Source organism: Tupaia chinensis, unplaced genomic scaffold (assembly GCF_000334495.1).
Source record: "Tupaia chinensis unplaced genomic scaffold, TupChi_1.0 Scaffold149383_1, whole genome shotgun sequence".
Classification (NCBI taxonomy): domain Eukaryota; kingdom Metazoa; phylum Chordata; class Mammalia; order Scandentia; family Tupaiidae; genus Tupaia; species Tupaia belangeri.
The window spans coordinates 402,358-418,460 of record NW_006209227.1 but is presented as its reverse complement, the minus strand read 5'-3'; the positions used below and the strand labels follow the sequence as shown (position 1 = coordinate 418,460).

Genomic DNA, 16,103 nt, shown 5'->3' with positions numbered 1-16,103 from the left:
AGCTTTGTGTGAGACCAGCAGATGGTATAATGGTTACATCACTGGACTCCCCAGTAAGTTGACCCCAGTTTGAGTCCCGGACCCGGAGGCTTCAAACTCACTCCACACACATGTGTGTGCGTGCCCAAGAAACCAAGAGGAGGATGGAGGATTAAGGACTGCCCCTGGGGAGTGATTTCTTGCTTTCTCTCTCTCTATCTTTCTGGCAAGCGCACATATCCTATAGCAAAAATCTCTCTTAAAAAAAAAAAAGCGCCTTGTGTAAGAATGTTCATAGCTGTCTTGTTAATAATCAATAACCAGAAATAGTCAAATGTCCATAAGTAGAAGAATAGATAAACAAACCGAGATAAATTTATACAATGAAATGATACTTGGCAATAAAAAGTATTAATAATCAGTTAGTGATTAGCCCCAAAATACAGATGTATATCAGAGATTATCTTAAGTGAAAAAAAGCCAAAAAGAAAAGAATACATGCTATACAAACCCATTTTTATGAAGTTCAAGAACTGGTAAAATTAATCTCTGATGACAGAATGGAACAAATAATAAAAACTAAAGTTATCAAGAAAACTTTACTAAGGAATATTTTTCGTGTGTTTGAGGATCAGTAAGAAGCCCAGTGCAGTTTGAAGGCAGTAAGAAAGAAAGAGATGAAGGGAATGGTATGGAGAGGTCAGACTATTCTAATTCTAGACTTAGAATTTTGAGCTATATCTAGAAGGTATTAGAGGTTAAAAGGGAAATGACATATTTAGGTTTCAGAAGAATGACTTGCTGATGTGTAGACGACTTCACAAGGAAAAGAAGCAGACATAATTAATGAACAGAAACAGTTTTAATAAGCCATCTAAATGTGTAAGAAGATGCAGGAAAATAAAATCTGATACTGTTATTATCCTAAGATATATGTGTTTTTAGTTATAATAAAATCACAAAATGGGCCAGACCTGAGGCCTAGTGAGAGCTGGATTTCACGTGGCCAACCACTCAGCTCAAATCTTAGCCCTGGCAGCTTGAACATGGCTGGCACGTGTGTGTGCACGCCCCAAATCCCAAAAGGATGGAGAAATGGAGAAGGGACTGTAGCATGATGCTGCCCCTTAAGGGAGGGCGCTTTCTCCCTTTCTCGCTCACTTGCTCTCTCTCTCTCTCTCTCTCTCTCTCTCTCTCTCTCTGTCATTCTCTGGCAAAATAAGTACATAAATAAAGTTTAAAAAATTGTTGTTTCCTCCTTTATAAATAGTTAACCCAGAAATAGCTAATTTTTCCCGCCTTCCATCTAAGGTTTTAATTTACAGGATTAAATAGTATACATGATGTTTGGTAGATTGTCCCAAACAGATAATTACTTTTCTTTCTTTCTTTTTTTTTTTTATCACTTTTCTTTCTCTACAGATCCATTTCTTTGGGTTTCCTTATTGCTCCTAACACGGTACAAAACAGACCAACAGACTAAGATTTTATAATCTATAAAAGTTAATGATTACAGTTATTAATTCTTAGAATATGCTATCTATGAATATTATACCTATTTTCCAAATTAAGTAAAGATTGTTCAGTTAGTTCTGACGCATACTCATACCTGTCCTTCTCTGATCCCGGAACAGTACCCATATTGGTGGATCCAGGCACTGAAGCAATAGGAGTGCCAACAGTTCGAAGATTCTGGATTACAGATGACAAAAACTGTTGACTAGCACTTTCATACAAATCAAAACAAATCTGATAAGCCATCAGGAGGTTGTCTTCCTTTACCAATTTTTCTAAGATATCACTCACGGCTTGAGGATCATCTAAGAAAATTAAGCACTGAAATGGAGATAAAAAACAATTAAGTAATAATTGAAAACTTTATCTACAAAATCAATGACAGTGTCAACAACATATCTAGTGCTCTATTTCTGAACCCAGCACTAGGCTAAGTTCTTCTAAAAATGGAATATGCCTTCTATAAAACAAAACAAAACAAAACACAAAAACCAAAAACACTACATGAATTATATTCACAACTTCTAATATTGTGCCTGGAAATTAGCATTCCATACTAGTTGCTAAATGAGTCTTGGTTTCTTTAAATTTTGTCCCTAATTTATATCTAAATGTTCATTAACTTGTATTTTCTGCTTTACCATATACTGTGGAAATCATTTAACATACATTGTATGGTGCCGGGCCACAACAAGACAAATTAAGACTATCATTTTGAATCACTTCTCTTATTAATCTTATGATCCTGTATATGTTTTAACAAAATTATCCAATAAAGCTAGAACTCTTTTAGGAACTCAATTTAAATCTCGTTTCCTAAGCAGCAAGTAATTCAACTTTAAATGACCAATAATAGAGGACTGGTTAAGCAAAGAAGTTATACACTGGTTATACTCTGAATGACTACTGCACAATCAAGAAACAAAATAACACTTGTTATTTGTAGAGTTAAAGCGTGGAAAAATGATAAGTTGAAGGCCAGAAGAGAGGATTTCAAAGGATCTGTAGAATAATGGGATTAAAGTATAAATTTATTTTTGTGAAAAAAATTTTGAAATTTATGCTTAGTTTTCTCATAACACATATTTTCCATGACCTTTTGGGAAAATTCTGATATATAATTTCTTTGAAAAGTATTTATTTAATTTTATTTATTATTTGCCATAGGGCACACGCACTCACCAGAGACAGAGAGAAAGAGGGAAAGAAAGAAAGTAAGCCACCTGGTCTAGGACTCAAACCAGGTCTAGGTCAGTAATGTGGGAGTCCAGCACCTTAACCACCATGCTGGTCTCAGCCCTCACATATAGATAGTTTGTTTCCCAGGAAGGGAACCTGGTGGCGGGAGGAAAGCAGGAAGGAGACTTCCACTGTATACCTGTGATTCTTTGTTAACTTTAAATAATGTGAATGTACTACTATCTGTTTCAAAAGTACATTTTTTAAGTGTACGGTTAAAATTTTTTTTTTTTTAGAGAGATTTTTGCTATAGGGCGTGTGCGCTCACCAGACAGACACAGACAGACAGACAGACAGAAAGCGAGAAATCACCCCGTAACAAAATGCTATTCTTTGAGCAAAATACAAAAATATATGCAGTATAATAATTGTTAAAAAGCAAACTTGGGAGCCAGCAGGTGACATGGAGGTTAAGGTGCTGGATCCCATGTAGCCGACTGCATGGTTTGAGTCCTGGACCCAGCAGCTTGAAAATCACACCAGGCATGCATGCAAGCATGCCTAGAATCCCAAGAGGAGACTGGAGAACGGATTACAGAGTGATCATTCCTTCCACAGGATAATTTTTCACTTTCTTGCTCTTTCTATCTCTCTCGCTGTCTCCCTTTGGTGAGTGCATGCACCCTATAGCTTAAAAAATAAAATAAAATAAAATAAAATAAAATAAAATAAAATAAAATAAAATAAAATAAAATTGCTGGGACCAGCAGTTAGCGTAATGGCTATGTTGCTGGACTCCCAGGTAGTCGACCGCGGTTCGTGTCCCGGACCCAGTGGCTTAAAACTCACACCGGGCACGTGTGCGTGTGTGCCCAACATCCCAAGAGGAGAATGGAGAAGGGATTGTGACATGGCCATCCCCCTGGGGGGGTGATTTCTCGCTTTCTGTCTCTCTGTCTCTCTCTATCTGGCGAGTGCATGCGCCCTATAGCAAAAACTTCTAAAAAAAAAAAAAAAATTGCTGGGCTGCTACTCTGGCCTGGTGGCTAAGGGAGCCACCATGGTTCCAATCCCAGTCTCACAACTTGAAAAACACATCTGAGGTGTGTGTGTATGTGCATGACAATGACAAAAGTTCCAATAAGACAGTGAAATAGAGAAGGGGCTTCAGTATGACCACATCCCATTGGAGGTGCTTTCTCCCTCTTCCTCTTGCTCTCTGGCCAAGTGCACATGCCCTCTGGCAAAAAAAAAGGAAACTCATGCATATCTCCAATTAATTAAAAAATAAGAACCATTGAAAAGAATGTAATTGATCTGCATGTGCCAGTAAGTTCAGAAAAACATCTATGCATTACCTTTGGGGAAGGACCCAGATGAAGGGAAATAACAAGCTTATTTTTTTTAGAACAACATAGTACAGGATAGATACTACTTTTATCTTTTCTTCTACCCTTTTTTTCTTAAAACCTTGTTTCCGTATTTGCTTCCACGTTTAGATTGTTTTCAAAATAAAAAAAGTGAATACACAGAGTGCATTATTACAAAATAGCTTTTCAGTGCTGTGAGATTCAGTTTCTCATCAGTAAAAAGGAATATAAACAACATACCTTATCTTCATAGAGCTGCTGTGAAGATAACTGAGATTCAAGTATGAAGACATTATAGTAATGTAATACAATGAATACAATGCAATGTGGTATAATGAAGCCCAGCACAGTATGGAATAACAAAGCGTGCTCTAATGTAACATGATGTAATTACCTGACAAACATTGATGAAATCAGGTTTCTCCAAGTTCATGTAGATTTTAACTAGAACTCTTAGTACTTTATTCCGGAACTGTTTATTCTGCATTAAAGACATGCAGAGCTTGAGGCTATAAGCTAGCATTCCTGGGACATCATTCTGAAAGAGATGATTTTAAAAATACCATTATTTGGTTACTGAAGCACTATGTTTACTTAGAAATTGAATTATCTTAATCTACTTTCTTAGTCATTTTAGGCAATCAATAACTTAAACCCCTTAAACAATAACAACTTTAAATTTTTTAATCATTACATATTTCTGTATCTTCATGAAAAAATGGATTGAAACAATATTTAGTGATCCCTGAAGATCATCCCTATATGAATATGGTACACTATAAAAGAATGATGCTGTTAATTATTTCAAAAAAATCTATACAACTGTCCATACACAGAATGGCTATGCTTGCTTACGTCTTTCTGCCTCCTAACTTGGACAATGTCTCTTATTACTTACTGCCTATACTTACTCACTGGTAGGAGACACAATGTGGCAGGTTATCTCCAGCTGTGAGCAGCTCAATCCCTGGGTGTTGTTAGAACTGTCTGGTGGCTAGCTCTATGAGGAAGTTTGACCCAGACTATGTGTGTTGACCTGTGTTTCTTAAAAGCACCTAGTATTTGAGATACCATCCCTACAAAAGTCCTTCAACCTAAGCCAGAGGGTGCATTTGCTTGCCAGAGACAGAGAGAGAAAAAAAGAGAAAGAGAACATGCAACCCCCACGGGGAATGATCATGTCAGAATCTCTTCTCCCCACTCTCTCCCTCCTTTCAGGATTTTGGCACACATATGCACGTTCCCTACATGTTAATCTTAAGCTGCTGGGTCTGGGACTCAAATCACAGTTAATCATACGGAGTCAAGCTCACATAACCATCAGGGATTGACCCTACTAGCATATTTTTTCAAAATGAGTTACTATTTAAAAATATCAGAGTTAGGGCCAGCAGGTGGGGCAGAGGCTGGGACAGCGGGATCCCACATGGCCGACCCTGTGGTTCGAGTTCCAGACCCAGTAGCTTGAAAATCTCACTGGGTGCATGGGTGTGCACGTCCAAAATCCAGGTGAATGGAAAAGGGATTGTGGGGTGGCCATCCTCCTGAGAGGTGATCTCTCTCTCTCTCTCTGGGGTGTGCATGTGCCGTAAGGGGGAAAATCAGAGTTATATCATAAGTAATAAGTATTGTTTCATAAAACAAGTCTGTATGCATAAGTGCATTGGGACGCAAAGTAAGATGCCTTTGCTTTAAAAAAAAATTATCACCCTTTTACCTACTATTTATTTCACTGCCTATTTCCCCTCTAGATTCCCCCAGTGAACTGTTTGATTTGGGTAGGAACTCTGTTGGTCTTACTTGCTCAGAACAGTGTCTAGCACACAGTAGGCATTACAAAAATATTTGCTGAGACAATGAAAGCAGGTGGCTCCTTGGCGCAGTGGTAACGTGCTGCTCAAGAGAAGCTGAATTCCAAATGGCAACCACAGTTCAAATCCCCAGTCCAGGTAGCCTAAAACATGCCAGCCAGGCATGTGCACAAGTACCCAAGATCCAATGGGTTGGAAGACTGAAGTAGGGGGATCATGGTGTGACCAGACCCCATGGTGGATGCTCCCCTTATCCTCTCACTCTAATACTCAAGTGCAGGCACATGCACTTCATCATGAATAAAAAGAAAAAAAAAAAGGAATGAAAACAAATATTTTAACCTTACTCACATGAAGACAAGAGGCTACAACTGCACAAAAATGCAACTAAGTAAAACGAGGGCCCTTCTATTACATTAGGTTGTTTCTTACTCATTTAAACAAATCTAACTATTGATGCTAAACTCTGATGTAGGCTTTAGGGACCGTGTACAAAGTACCTGTCCTAAGGAAGTTTACAATTTGATAGGAAAGACGGAAGCTAACTACCTAATAATATAACTAATAACAAGTAATAAACACAATGACCGAAAAAATACAGAGTTCCATGAGATTATTGAAAGAACTGGAGCTAGCCTTTGCAGCAGGGATTAAAGAAGGTATGGGTATGGGTGATGCAAACGAGACCGTTAAGCTGAGCTCTGAATCATGAACAGAAATGAAGCAAGTAAAAAAAAAAAAGAAAAGAAAGAAAGAAATAAAGAAAAAGTTAAGGGACCAGCAGTTAGTGTAATGGCTATGTCGCTGGATTCCCATGTAGTCGACTGCGGTTCGAGTCCCGGACCCAGTGGCTTAAACTCACGCTGGGCATGTGTGTGTGCATGTCCAAGATCCTGAGAGGAGAATGGAGAAGGGACTATGGTGTGGCCATCCTCCCGGGGGGTGATTTCTCACTTTCTGTCTGTCTGTCTGTCTTTCTGGTGATCACACGTGCCCTATAGCAAAAACTTCTCAAAAAGAAAAACCCCAAAAAACAAAGTTAAGAATATTTTTAGCAAGGGAACGGGACAGGGAGGGTACATCTAGGAGATAAGAGGAGACCAACGTGGCCGGGAAGCATAGAGCTAGGCCAGAGGCAAGGTAAAGAAGAAGTGCAGATCCATGTTCCTTTACCTCGGCTCTGCGCCTTTCTAACCCTCTTGGTTGGTGACTTAAAACTGTCTTACTAATTACTGAAAAACTCCCATACTAGTTTTTAATTTCAACCATAATAAAAGCACTAAAATAGTAATGTATCAATATAGTCTTCTTAAGAAGGCAGAGTATAATATGATTAGATAAAAGTAGATATTATATGAACATAAAACACAGCCAAAGTTCATACATAAATACAAAAATAAAACATTTGACAAAAGAGTGCCTTATTATTTCTAACCTAGATTTGTTCTTCACTACCCAGGAGATTTTGCATTTGAATAATTTTCTTTCCTGATTACCCATTAGTAACAATCACTGCAATGACCTCATCTACCTACCGACTCCAGTATGGTCTTCTCAAAGACGTCCAGCCTTCGTGTTTCCAGGGCGATGCCAATAGCCTGCTTATACTTGTGATCATCTAGACATCGCTGGAACATTTTATTTACAATGCCTTCCAATCTCTGGTCAATTGGTTTTTTTTCTCCTTCAGGCAAATCTGCATTCTCTACACACTGCTTGGTGTAGTGATCAATGCATTTTGCTATGCAGAAAATAAAATAACTGATTATCTTGTAAATTGGGCTAAACTTCCAGAAAGAACAATACCAACATTTATAATCATATGTACTTATGAAATAAATATGCAATAAATTTTTTAAAAGATTTATTATTATCATTTTTTTTCATATATGCTCATCAGAGAGAGAGAGAGTGTGCGAGCAAATGCCAGGTCCAGGACTTGAACCATAGTCAGTCATGTGGGAAATCCTGTACCTCAACCACTATGCTACCTGCTGCCAACTATGTAATAAACTTTAAAATGTTAAAACTTATACATTCAAATCAGTACTGTTCTCTTCATAATGGTTACACTGGAGGACTACACACCAATTCTCATCAGGCTGACATTATCCAGACTTATTCAAAAGAGTTGGCTACAAATAGCTGCTGACCGTTTCACCTTCAAATAACAAAGGTGTGCCATTACTGAAGATTTTTTAAAAGGCCTATAATGGCAACTATCACAGAGCAATACATTAGACTTATTCACATTAAGTAGCATCTTAAAAGTAAGGGCAGTGTCTAGAACATCTTTGTAAAATAATGATGAAACGACCTGAAATATGCCATAAGTTCTAAAGGAAATTTCAAAGATTTCCCCTAAAATTTCCAGCAATATAAGAAATTGGCTGAAGTATTCATCCTAACTGGAGGTGGGTGGAACCTCTTTTCCCCAGAAGGGTGTCTGAATTTCATGCAATAGTATACATGTACAATTTGGCTTCTACATTTCAAAGTAATTTGGGTGGATGGGAGGGGAAGGCGACATTTAAGGGTCCCAATAGCATACCTGATGAGAAACACTACAGTTTGTACCTACTTAGTTACATTTCTTTGCAACCATATCTTAAAAGTTTATAGGTAAAACCAAAAAAGGGCATTTCCCTAAGCTGTTTTCCACCCTAGAGCTGAAGACAGAGGCACCCAAGAGGATGGCACATAGGCCAGTTATCCTCTCACTGGCTTGGTTATCTCTTTCAAAGAGAAGAAAGGGGACTAGAACAGATTAATTAGCTGCAAAACAAATGTACTCCCTGGAAACAGAATTTTTAAAATAAATTTTCATTGTTTTATTTAAACTAATAAATCCAAAGTATGATCATCACATGTATTCTGGATAAAAATTATAAGGCATCTATACATTCATTGCTTTTCATATAAAATCTTTGAAACCTATTGTGAATTTTATACTTACAGCACATCTCTATTGGTTTTAAATGTGTCTTAGATGATCAATAGTTGGGAAATGTGTTTCTCTTAAAATTGACGGGTTATATTTCTTAGAGCAGTTTTCAGCTAATAGAAAAATTAGCAGTGGCCAGTTTACCTCTTCCTCTGCCCTGCACTTAGACTTCTGTCTGCCCTGCAGTGTCCCCTCACAACCCAGGGAGGTAATGTCAGTGGTGCTCATAGGTATAAGCACCCCTCCTGTGGACAGCATGGCAAGGATGGTGGTGGTTCCCAATCAGAAGGCGGGGCCATGGCCCATCTGGAGGACGATGAGTGGAATACCTGATGAAACACTGGATGATCATCAGAGGCAATTCTTGACAGGGATCATGGATGTGGGCTTGGGCCATCTGGGTTTCATCTCCTGTGCCAGGAGCTCTCTGGCCCTTACTAATACCTACAATCTAGAAGCGGGGGAGCACAGGCTGGGGGCTTCACAGCAGTGAAGGTGAACCCAGGGAAGGACAGGAGAGCAGGGATGGAGATGCCTGAAACTGTTTTGTCCCATGATCCCCAGTTGCTGCGAGAGAGCAATGGATGACAAAGGGACCCACAGGTCACTTGGTCACATGCTGCTGCTAGGGGATAATTGGAAGCTCTACTTCAAATATCACTTCTGACATCAAAACATTTCCATCCACATGTCCCTTTATCTGGTCAACGCTTGGGCAGCCGCACTACCCTTCCTGGGTGCCACCTGCACCCCCGCCTGAGGCCCAATGCCACCACCTCGCCTCTGTGGACTGGGTCTCTGGCCTACAGGAATAATTCGAACTAACATAAAGAACTGTTGGCCCACTATATGGGCCATGTTAAATGGGTCTATATACGAGAGGAAGCAGAGGCCTTTTTTTTTTTTTTTAATTTGCCAAAGTACACAGGTGCTCACCAGAGAGAGAAAGGGAGAATGTATTCCTTAATTGGGGAATGGTCATACCACAATCCTTTCTCCATTTCTCCATCCTGTCAAGATTTTAAACATCCACATGTGTGTGTCCAGCATGTTTTTCTTTTCTTTCTTTCTTTTCTTTTTTTTTGGAGAGGTTTTTGCTATAGGGTGCATGCAGTCATCAGAGGCAGAGAGACAGAAAGCAAGAAATCACCCCCCAGGAGGGATAGCCACACTACAATCCCTTCTCCTCCATTCTCCTCTTGGGATCTCAGGCACGCACGCACACGCACCCGGCGTGAGTTTTAGCCACTGGGTCTAGGACTCGAACCATGGTCGACTACATGGGAGTCCAGTGACATAGCCATTACGCCAACTGCTGGTCCCTGTCCAGAATATTTTTCAAGCTGCCAGGGAAGGGCAAGGATTTGAACCATGCTGTCGGCCATGTGAGATTCAGCTCCCTTAATCATTAGACTATGGGATCAGTTTGTAGAGGACTTTTATAAATTGACATACACTACATTCAGGGCCCATCCAGGTTGAACCATGAAGGCTCAGGTACAGTTAATAAGAACAAAGTGGAGGTCACAAAGTAGACCTGACATAGTTTCAGTCGCAGAACATTTTTGCCAGGTTCTAGTAAGAGCTTTTTGAACCACTTGTAGTTAAGTGAGGAAACATCCTAGGTCCATCAAAAAGGAACCTCAGAATTAAGACATTAGGGGCTTTTCTTTAGATTATATAACTGAGGGGGGCAGGAAATGTACCTCCGAGGTTTCAAATAAGATTCATGTTCTCATTCACTAGGTTTAAGTTTATGTCATAACTATATCCCAGGTTTGTTATAACCAAAGCCTACAAAAGAGCCTTGGTCCCAGTTTAAGTCTATCATAACTGGGAAGTGATTTACTAGTCTTAAATCATCTGGAGGTACTTTTTATAATATTCATTAAGATCTTAGCACGTCTTTTCCAAATTCTATTTTGTATAGTCACTCACAAATTTCACCGACATTTAAACAAACCTATCCTACAAACCTAGATGGGTTGACCCCATTTCCACGCAAAGAAAAATAACAGAATTGGTTTGCTGAGCAACAGCACTGTCCACAAGCTAAGATGTGTTACACCGCTTTTAGAGACAGAGAAGGCAGCTACCACCTTACAAGCACTTTACAGCAACAGTCCTGTGTGAAAGCATGATTTGTAAAACAGTGGCATTGCAAGCAGTTACAGATCATTGCTGGAGAAAATGATCAACATTCATTAAAAAAATCAAATAATAGAAAAGATATAAATTAGTATATTTAGTCCCCCATGTCTACCTTAAACTATTCTGGTTTCAAATGATATACTCTATTCTTTAAAACCATCAGTTTTTCCATATGGGTCAAAGATAAAAAGCCCAATTTAATGAGCCCCAAAAGCAGTAATGCTTCTTGTAACATTTTTACACTGTAATGAAAAAAACTTTAAAAATGTAAACACAGAATCTTAGAACTTCAGGGACATCTGAAGATACCTCTTTTGACCCCTTTGTGCAGCATTTCCCAATTTCTGAAAGAGAACAACTTTTTCCTTTTAAGGGTGCAGGTGAATAATTCAGCTGTCCTCTTTTTTTTTTTTTTTTTGGGAGGTTTTTTCGCTATAGGGCGCGTGCGCTCGCCAGACAGACAGAGAGAGACATAGAGACAGAAAGCGAGAAATCACCCCCCCAGGGGGGATGGTCACGCCGCAATCCCTTCTCCTCCATTCTCCTCTCGGGATCTTGGGCACGTACGCACACGCGCCCGGCGTGAGTTTTAAGCCACCGGGTCTGGGACGCGAACCGCGGTCGACTACGTGGGAGTCCAGCGACATAGCCATTACGCTAACTGCTGGTTCCCATTCAGCTGTCCTCTTAACCAGTAATGTTAAGTATTTACACCTATACTCTTGACAGACAACTTGCCCTTGAGCTCTCTGTAACTATGACCCAAAACTTAATAGCCACAATGACTTCCTGCAGGTACAAAGTTCCTTTTTCAATCTACTACATAAGGAACTTCAAACTTTTTTTGGAGAGGTTTTTGCTATAGGGCACATGTGCTTGCCAGAGAGACAGAGAGACAGAAAGCGAGAAATCACCCCCCCAGGGGGGATGTCCATGCCGCAATCCCTTCTCATCCATTCTCCTCTGGGGATCTTGGGCACGCACGCACACGCGCCAGGTGTGAGTTTAAGCAAGCGGGTCCGGGACTCAAACCGCAGTAGACTACATGTGAGTCCAGAGACATAGCCATTACGCCAACTGCTGGTCCCCACTTCAAACTTTTAAATGCCTAAAAATCTTTTCTTTCAACAAAATTCTACATAGTTGTTTGAACTTCCAACTCTGGTTGAAATACCAGGTAGAAAATCCAAAGTGCTGCCTGTGTGTTAGTTCCTCATGCCAAACATAAAGAAACAAACGAGATAGTTACTAGTAGAAACAGTATGAGTTTTATGACCAAACATGTACGTTTTCTATTCCAATCATTTTTAATACATATTTTTATTTTTAATTACTATTTGTGAATTTAACATATATATAAAGTAACTTTTGTGCTATTATCAAAGTTTTAAATTTTAAACATCCTGAATGCACTTTTCTTACTAGAATCAGGTGATTATATTCTTTTTTGGGGCCACTGTCTTTTTTTTTTTTATAATTAACAAGTAATAATTATTTACATTTATGGAGTACATCCACAAATCCAATATGATTATTACAGTACAGGAATATAATGAGTGGTGATTCATCAGAAGTCAGCATATCCATCATCTCAATAATTTGTCATTACTCATGTTGGGAAAACAAAGTAACAGTTACTTTGATACACAGAAAGTTGCTGCCATCCATATTCTCCCTACCTAGATACTGTTCCTCCTATCTGTCTGCAATTTTATTTCTATTAACCAACATTACTTTCTCTATCACCTCTTTCTCCCTCCCAGCCTCTAGCAGTCATTCTTCCCTCTACCTCTATGAGGCCAGTTTTTTTGTTTTTTTTTTCTTTCCAATTTTTACATGAGGTAGAACGTGGTATTTCTCTTTCTGTGCTTGGCTTATTTCATTTAGTACACTGTCCTCTGGGCTTGCCCATTTAATGTCAAGTGACAGGATTTTATTTTTTTATGGCCAAAGAGCCATATATACACACACACACGCATATATATATTCCATGGAATATACACATATGTATATACACACACATGTGTATATATTCATATATATGTTCCATGGAATATATACATACATGTATATATATATGTGTGTGTGTGTGTATTCATTCATACACACACACTTTACATCGCCTTTACCCATTTGTCTGCCGATGGATACTCTATTGTGAATAGAGCTGCAATGAACACTCGAATACAGATACCTTTATACTAATTTCCTTTCCTTTGTATATACACCTAGCAGTGTGACCTTCCTATTTAATAACCATGTTTTGTTTTGTTTTCTAAAATATTGCTAAAGGGTGTGTGCACTTGCTGAGGCAGAGAGGAAAAGTAAGAAAGCGCCCCCACCCCTCCGCAAAGGGGACAGCCACGCAAATCCCTTCCATTTCTCCTTTTGGGATTTTGGGCATGCACATACATGTGCCTAACATGTTTCTCAAGCTACCTAGTCCAGGACTCAAACCATGCAGTTGCCATGTGGGATGCAGCCACCTTAACCATCACACCACTGACTGGCCTCAAGTTTTTATCATCTCAAAAGTTGAATTTTCTCATCTTTAATATAGGGCTGGCCTCTATTCTCATAAAGTAATTGTGGAATAAATCACAGTATACAGACAACCAGAATTGTGCCTACCACAGATATGTGATAATCATCTCTCTCTCTCTTCTTTTTTTTTTAAGAGATTTTTGCTATAGGGCACGTGTGCTCGCTAGAGAAACAGAGAGGCAGAAAGCAAGAAATAACTTCACAGAGGGATAGCTGTACAGCAATCAATCCCTTCTCCATTCTCCTCTCAGGATCTTGAGTACCCATGCACATGCACCTGGCATGAGTTTTAAGCCACTGGGTCTGGGACTTAAACTGCAATCGACTACGTTGGAGTCAAGCAATGTAATCATTATGCAATCTGCTGGTCCCACTTAATAACCACTTCTTACACTGGAAATAATTATATGAATCAGTATTGATTAATTTGTTACTTACAATAATCTAATCTTTCCACATAACACTATACTCATTGGAGTACGAAAACCCTCAGCACAAAGATAACTAGTACTCAGTTGGATGTGCTCAGCCTGTATACAATTACTATAGGAAGATTATGAACTTACAATTAAAATAAAATTTGGCAACATCAATTTTAGGAAAAAATGATATATATACAAGAGCAGTAACAAAGTCGACAAGATAAAGCCTTACCAGGTGGAAGATAATTACCTATAATAGTCTCCACATATTCAGAGTTATCATTGACATTGAAAAGGTCACCTGCTCCAAGAGCATAATTCAGAGACTCCTCAAAAGCTCCCAGGTGATAAAATACTTTAGAAGCCACTAGGGCTGCAAACTGCCGACTCCGGAAACCTTCATCTTCGTACAAAACTTCTCTGAAAGAAATTAGGAAATACAGGCCCAGTTCAAACTTTGGTTTTCCTAAAAATCCTATTTATATTTTGTTCCCTTAACTGTCAAATGGCACATGCACTTGCCAGAGAGAGATAAGAGAGACAGAAAGAGAAGAGGGAGAAAGTACCTCCCAATAGGGTATGGTCACATCACAATACCTTCTCTTCCGCTCCACTGCATCAGGATTTTGGGTAGGCATGCACACACAAACAATTTGTTTCTCTCTCTTTTTTTTAAAGAGATTTTTGCTGCAGGGTGTGTGAGCTCATAGGGGAGACAGAGACAGAAAGCAAGAAATCACCTCCCCGAGTGGGATGGCCATACTGTAATCCCCTCTCCTACTTTCTCTTCTTGGGATTTTGAACATGCACACATATGCACCTAGTCTGAGTTTTAAGCTGCTGGGTTAAGGATTCAAACTACAGTTGACTACGTGGGAGCCTAGCAACATAATCGTTATGCCATCTGCTGTTCCTATAAAATTTGTTTTTCAAGTTGCCAGGACCAGCTGGCCAAGTGGGATCCTGCTCTCTTAACTACTAGGCTATGAGGTCAGTTCCCAAATCTAAATATTTAAGCCACAAATTTAGTAGCAACAAGTTTCTAAGTGAAGCGATAAGCCACAAGATCCACATCCACAGATAATTCAAGTTGATCAATCTTATTCCAATTTGTATAATTTCTTACATTTTGTCTACAGACTCAGAAATTTCTGCCCAGAAGTCATTGACAACTGCATTCAATTTGTGTAGTGCAAATTCCTGTAGAAGACAAAACCAAAATTTTATTTTGAGACAGACTTAGCAATATACTTTAAAAAAAAAATTCTAACAAATCAAAGGTTAAATTCTCAGTAATAATTACTAAAACTTTTAATCTATGACAAATATAAGAATTTACCAACTGGGTTTAAACATGTCCTTTCTGTTTTCAATCATGAAATATCCAACTACTCATATAATGTCATCTTATCATAATGAATATTTTTCTTCTTTTGACTATATAAGATTGACTCCCAGTTGTTTAGATATAAATACATTCAGGTGCCCAGAACTACTTGAAGTACATCCTACATTTTCATCAAATGAAAATAACTTTAAATACATGATACAGAAGAAGAAACGTTTGTACTTTCTGTAGATAAGAAACTAGGGGTTATTCAAGTGCCATGTTGAAGTTTATTTGCCTTAACTTTGCTGAACTTGAGGAAAACCCATTACTGTTGCAAAAATACTGTTCCCTCTAGCTAGATTTCAATGACTGAGCACAGGCAAGACAGGATATCTACTTTAAATGATAAAAGATATCACATATCACTAAATTTAAAGAGCTTCACAGTATTCATATTAAGCCTAGTTACTTTTTCTTCAATTTATACCTTAAGCTGTGGTTCTTCTTCATCCAGAAGAGAAATAATTCCAGCTATAAGACAAAAGGTATACCATGATTATGAAACACACACTCACTAAGATGAAAATTATAATGCTTGATCAAAACTATGATGGTAGGAAAAAGTATTTTTTGAGGGGTACCTTCAATAAGGAAATGATTTTTTTTTCTTTCAAACTGTAAAGGTTTGAAAGAAAAAGAAGTGTATGAATTAACTGTGTTATCAAACCCTCATTATACAATATACCTCACATCATTTATATATTTCAGTGGTTTCCAAAGTGTAGTCTCTGAGCCAAGAGCATGAGCATTACCTGGGAATGTGTCAGAAAGGCAGTTTTTTGGCCCCATCCCAGTCCT

At 38.6% G+C, this 16,103-nt stretch overlaps 1 protein-coding gene across 1 annotated transcript in view; it reads right to left on the bottom strand.

Moving 5' to 3' along the window:
• The window catches only part of PSMD1 (proteasome 26S subunit, non-ATPase 1), a 143,730-nt gene that overhangs the window by 126,174 nt on the left and 1,453 nt on the right, over positions 1-16,103 (bottom strand). The window contains exons 2-7 of the mRNA XM_014585241.1: positions 15,733-15,776; positions 15,042-15,115; positions 14,166-14,335; positions 7,390-7,595; positions 4,438-4,581; positions 1,589-1,815 (exon numbers count right to left, since the gene is read on the bottom strand). Of these exons, the coding sequence (XP_014440727.1) occupies positions 1,589-1,815; positions 4,438-4,581; positions 7,390-7,595; positions 14,166-14,335; positions 15,042-15,115; positions 15,733-15,776 (865 nt within the window). The remainder of the gene's footprint in view (positions 1-1,588; positions 1,816-4,437; positions 4,582-7,389; positions 7,596-14,165; positions 14,336-15,041; positions 15,116-15,732; positions 15,777-16,103) is intronic.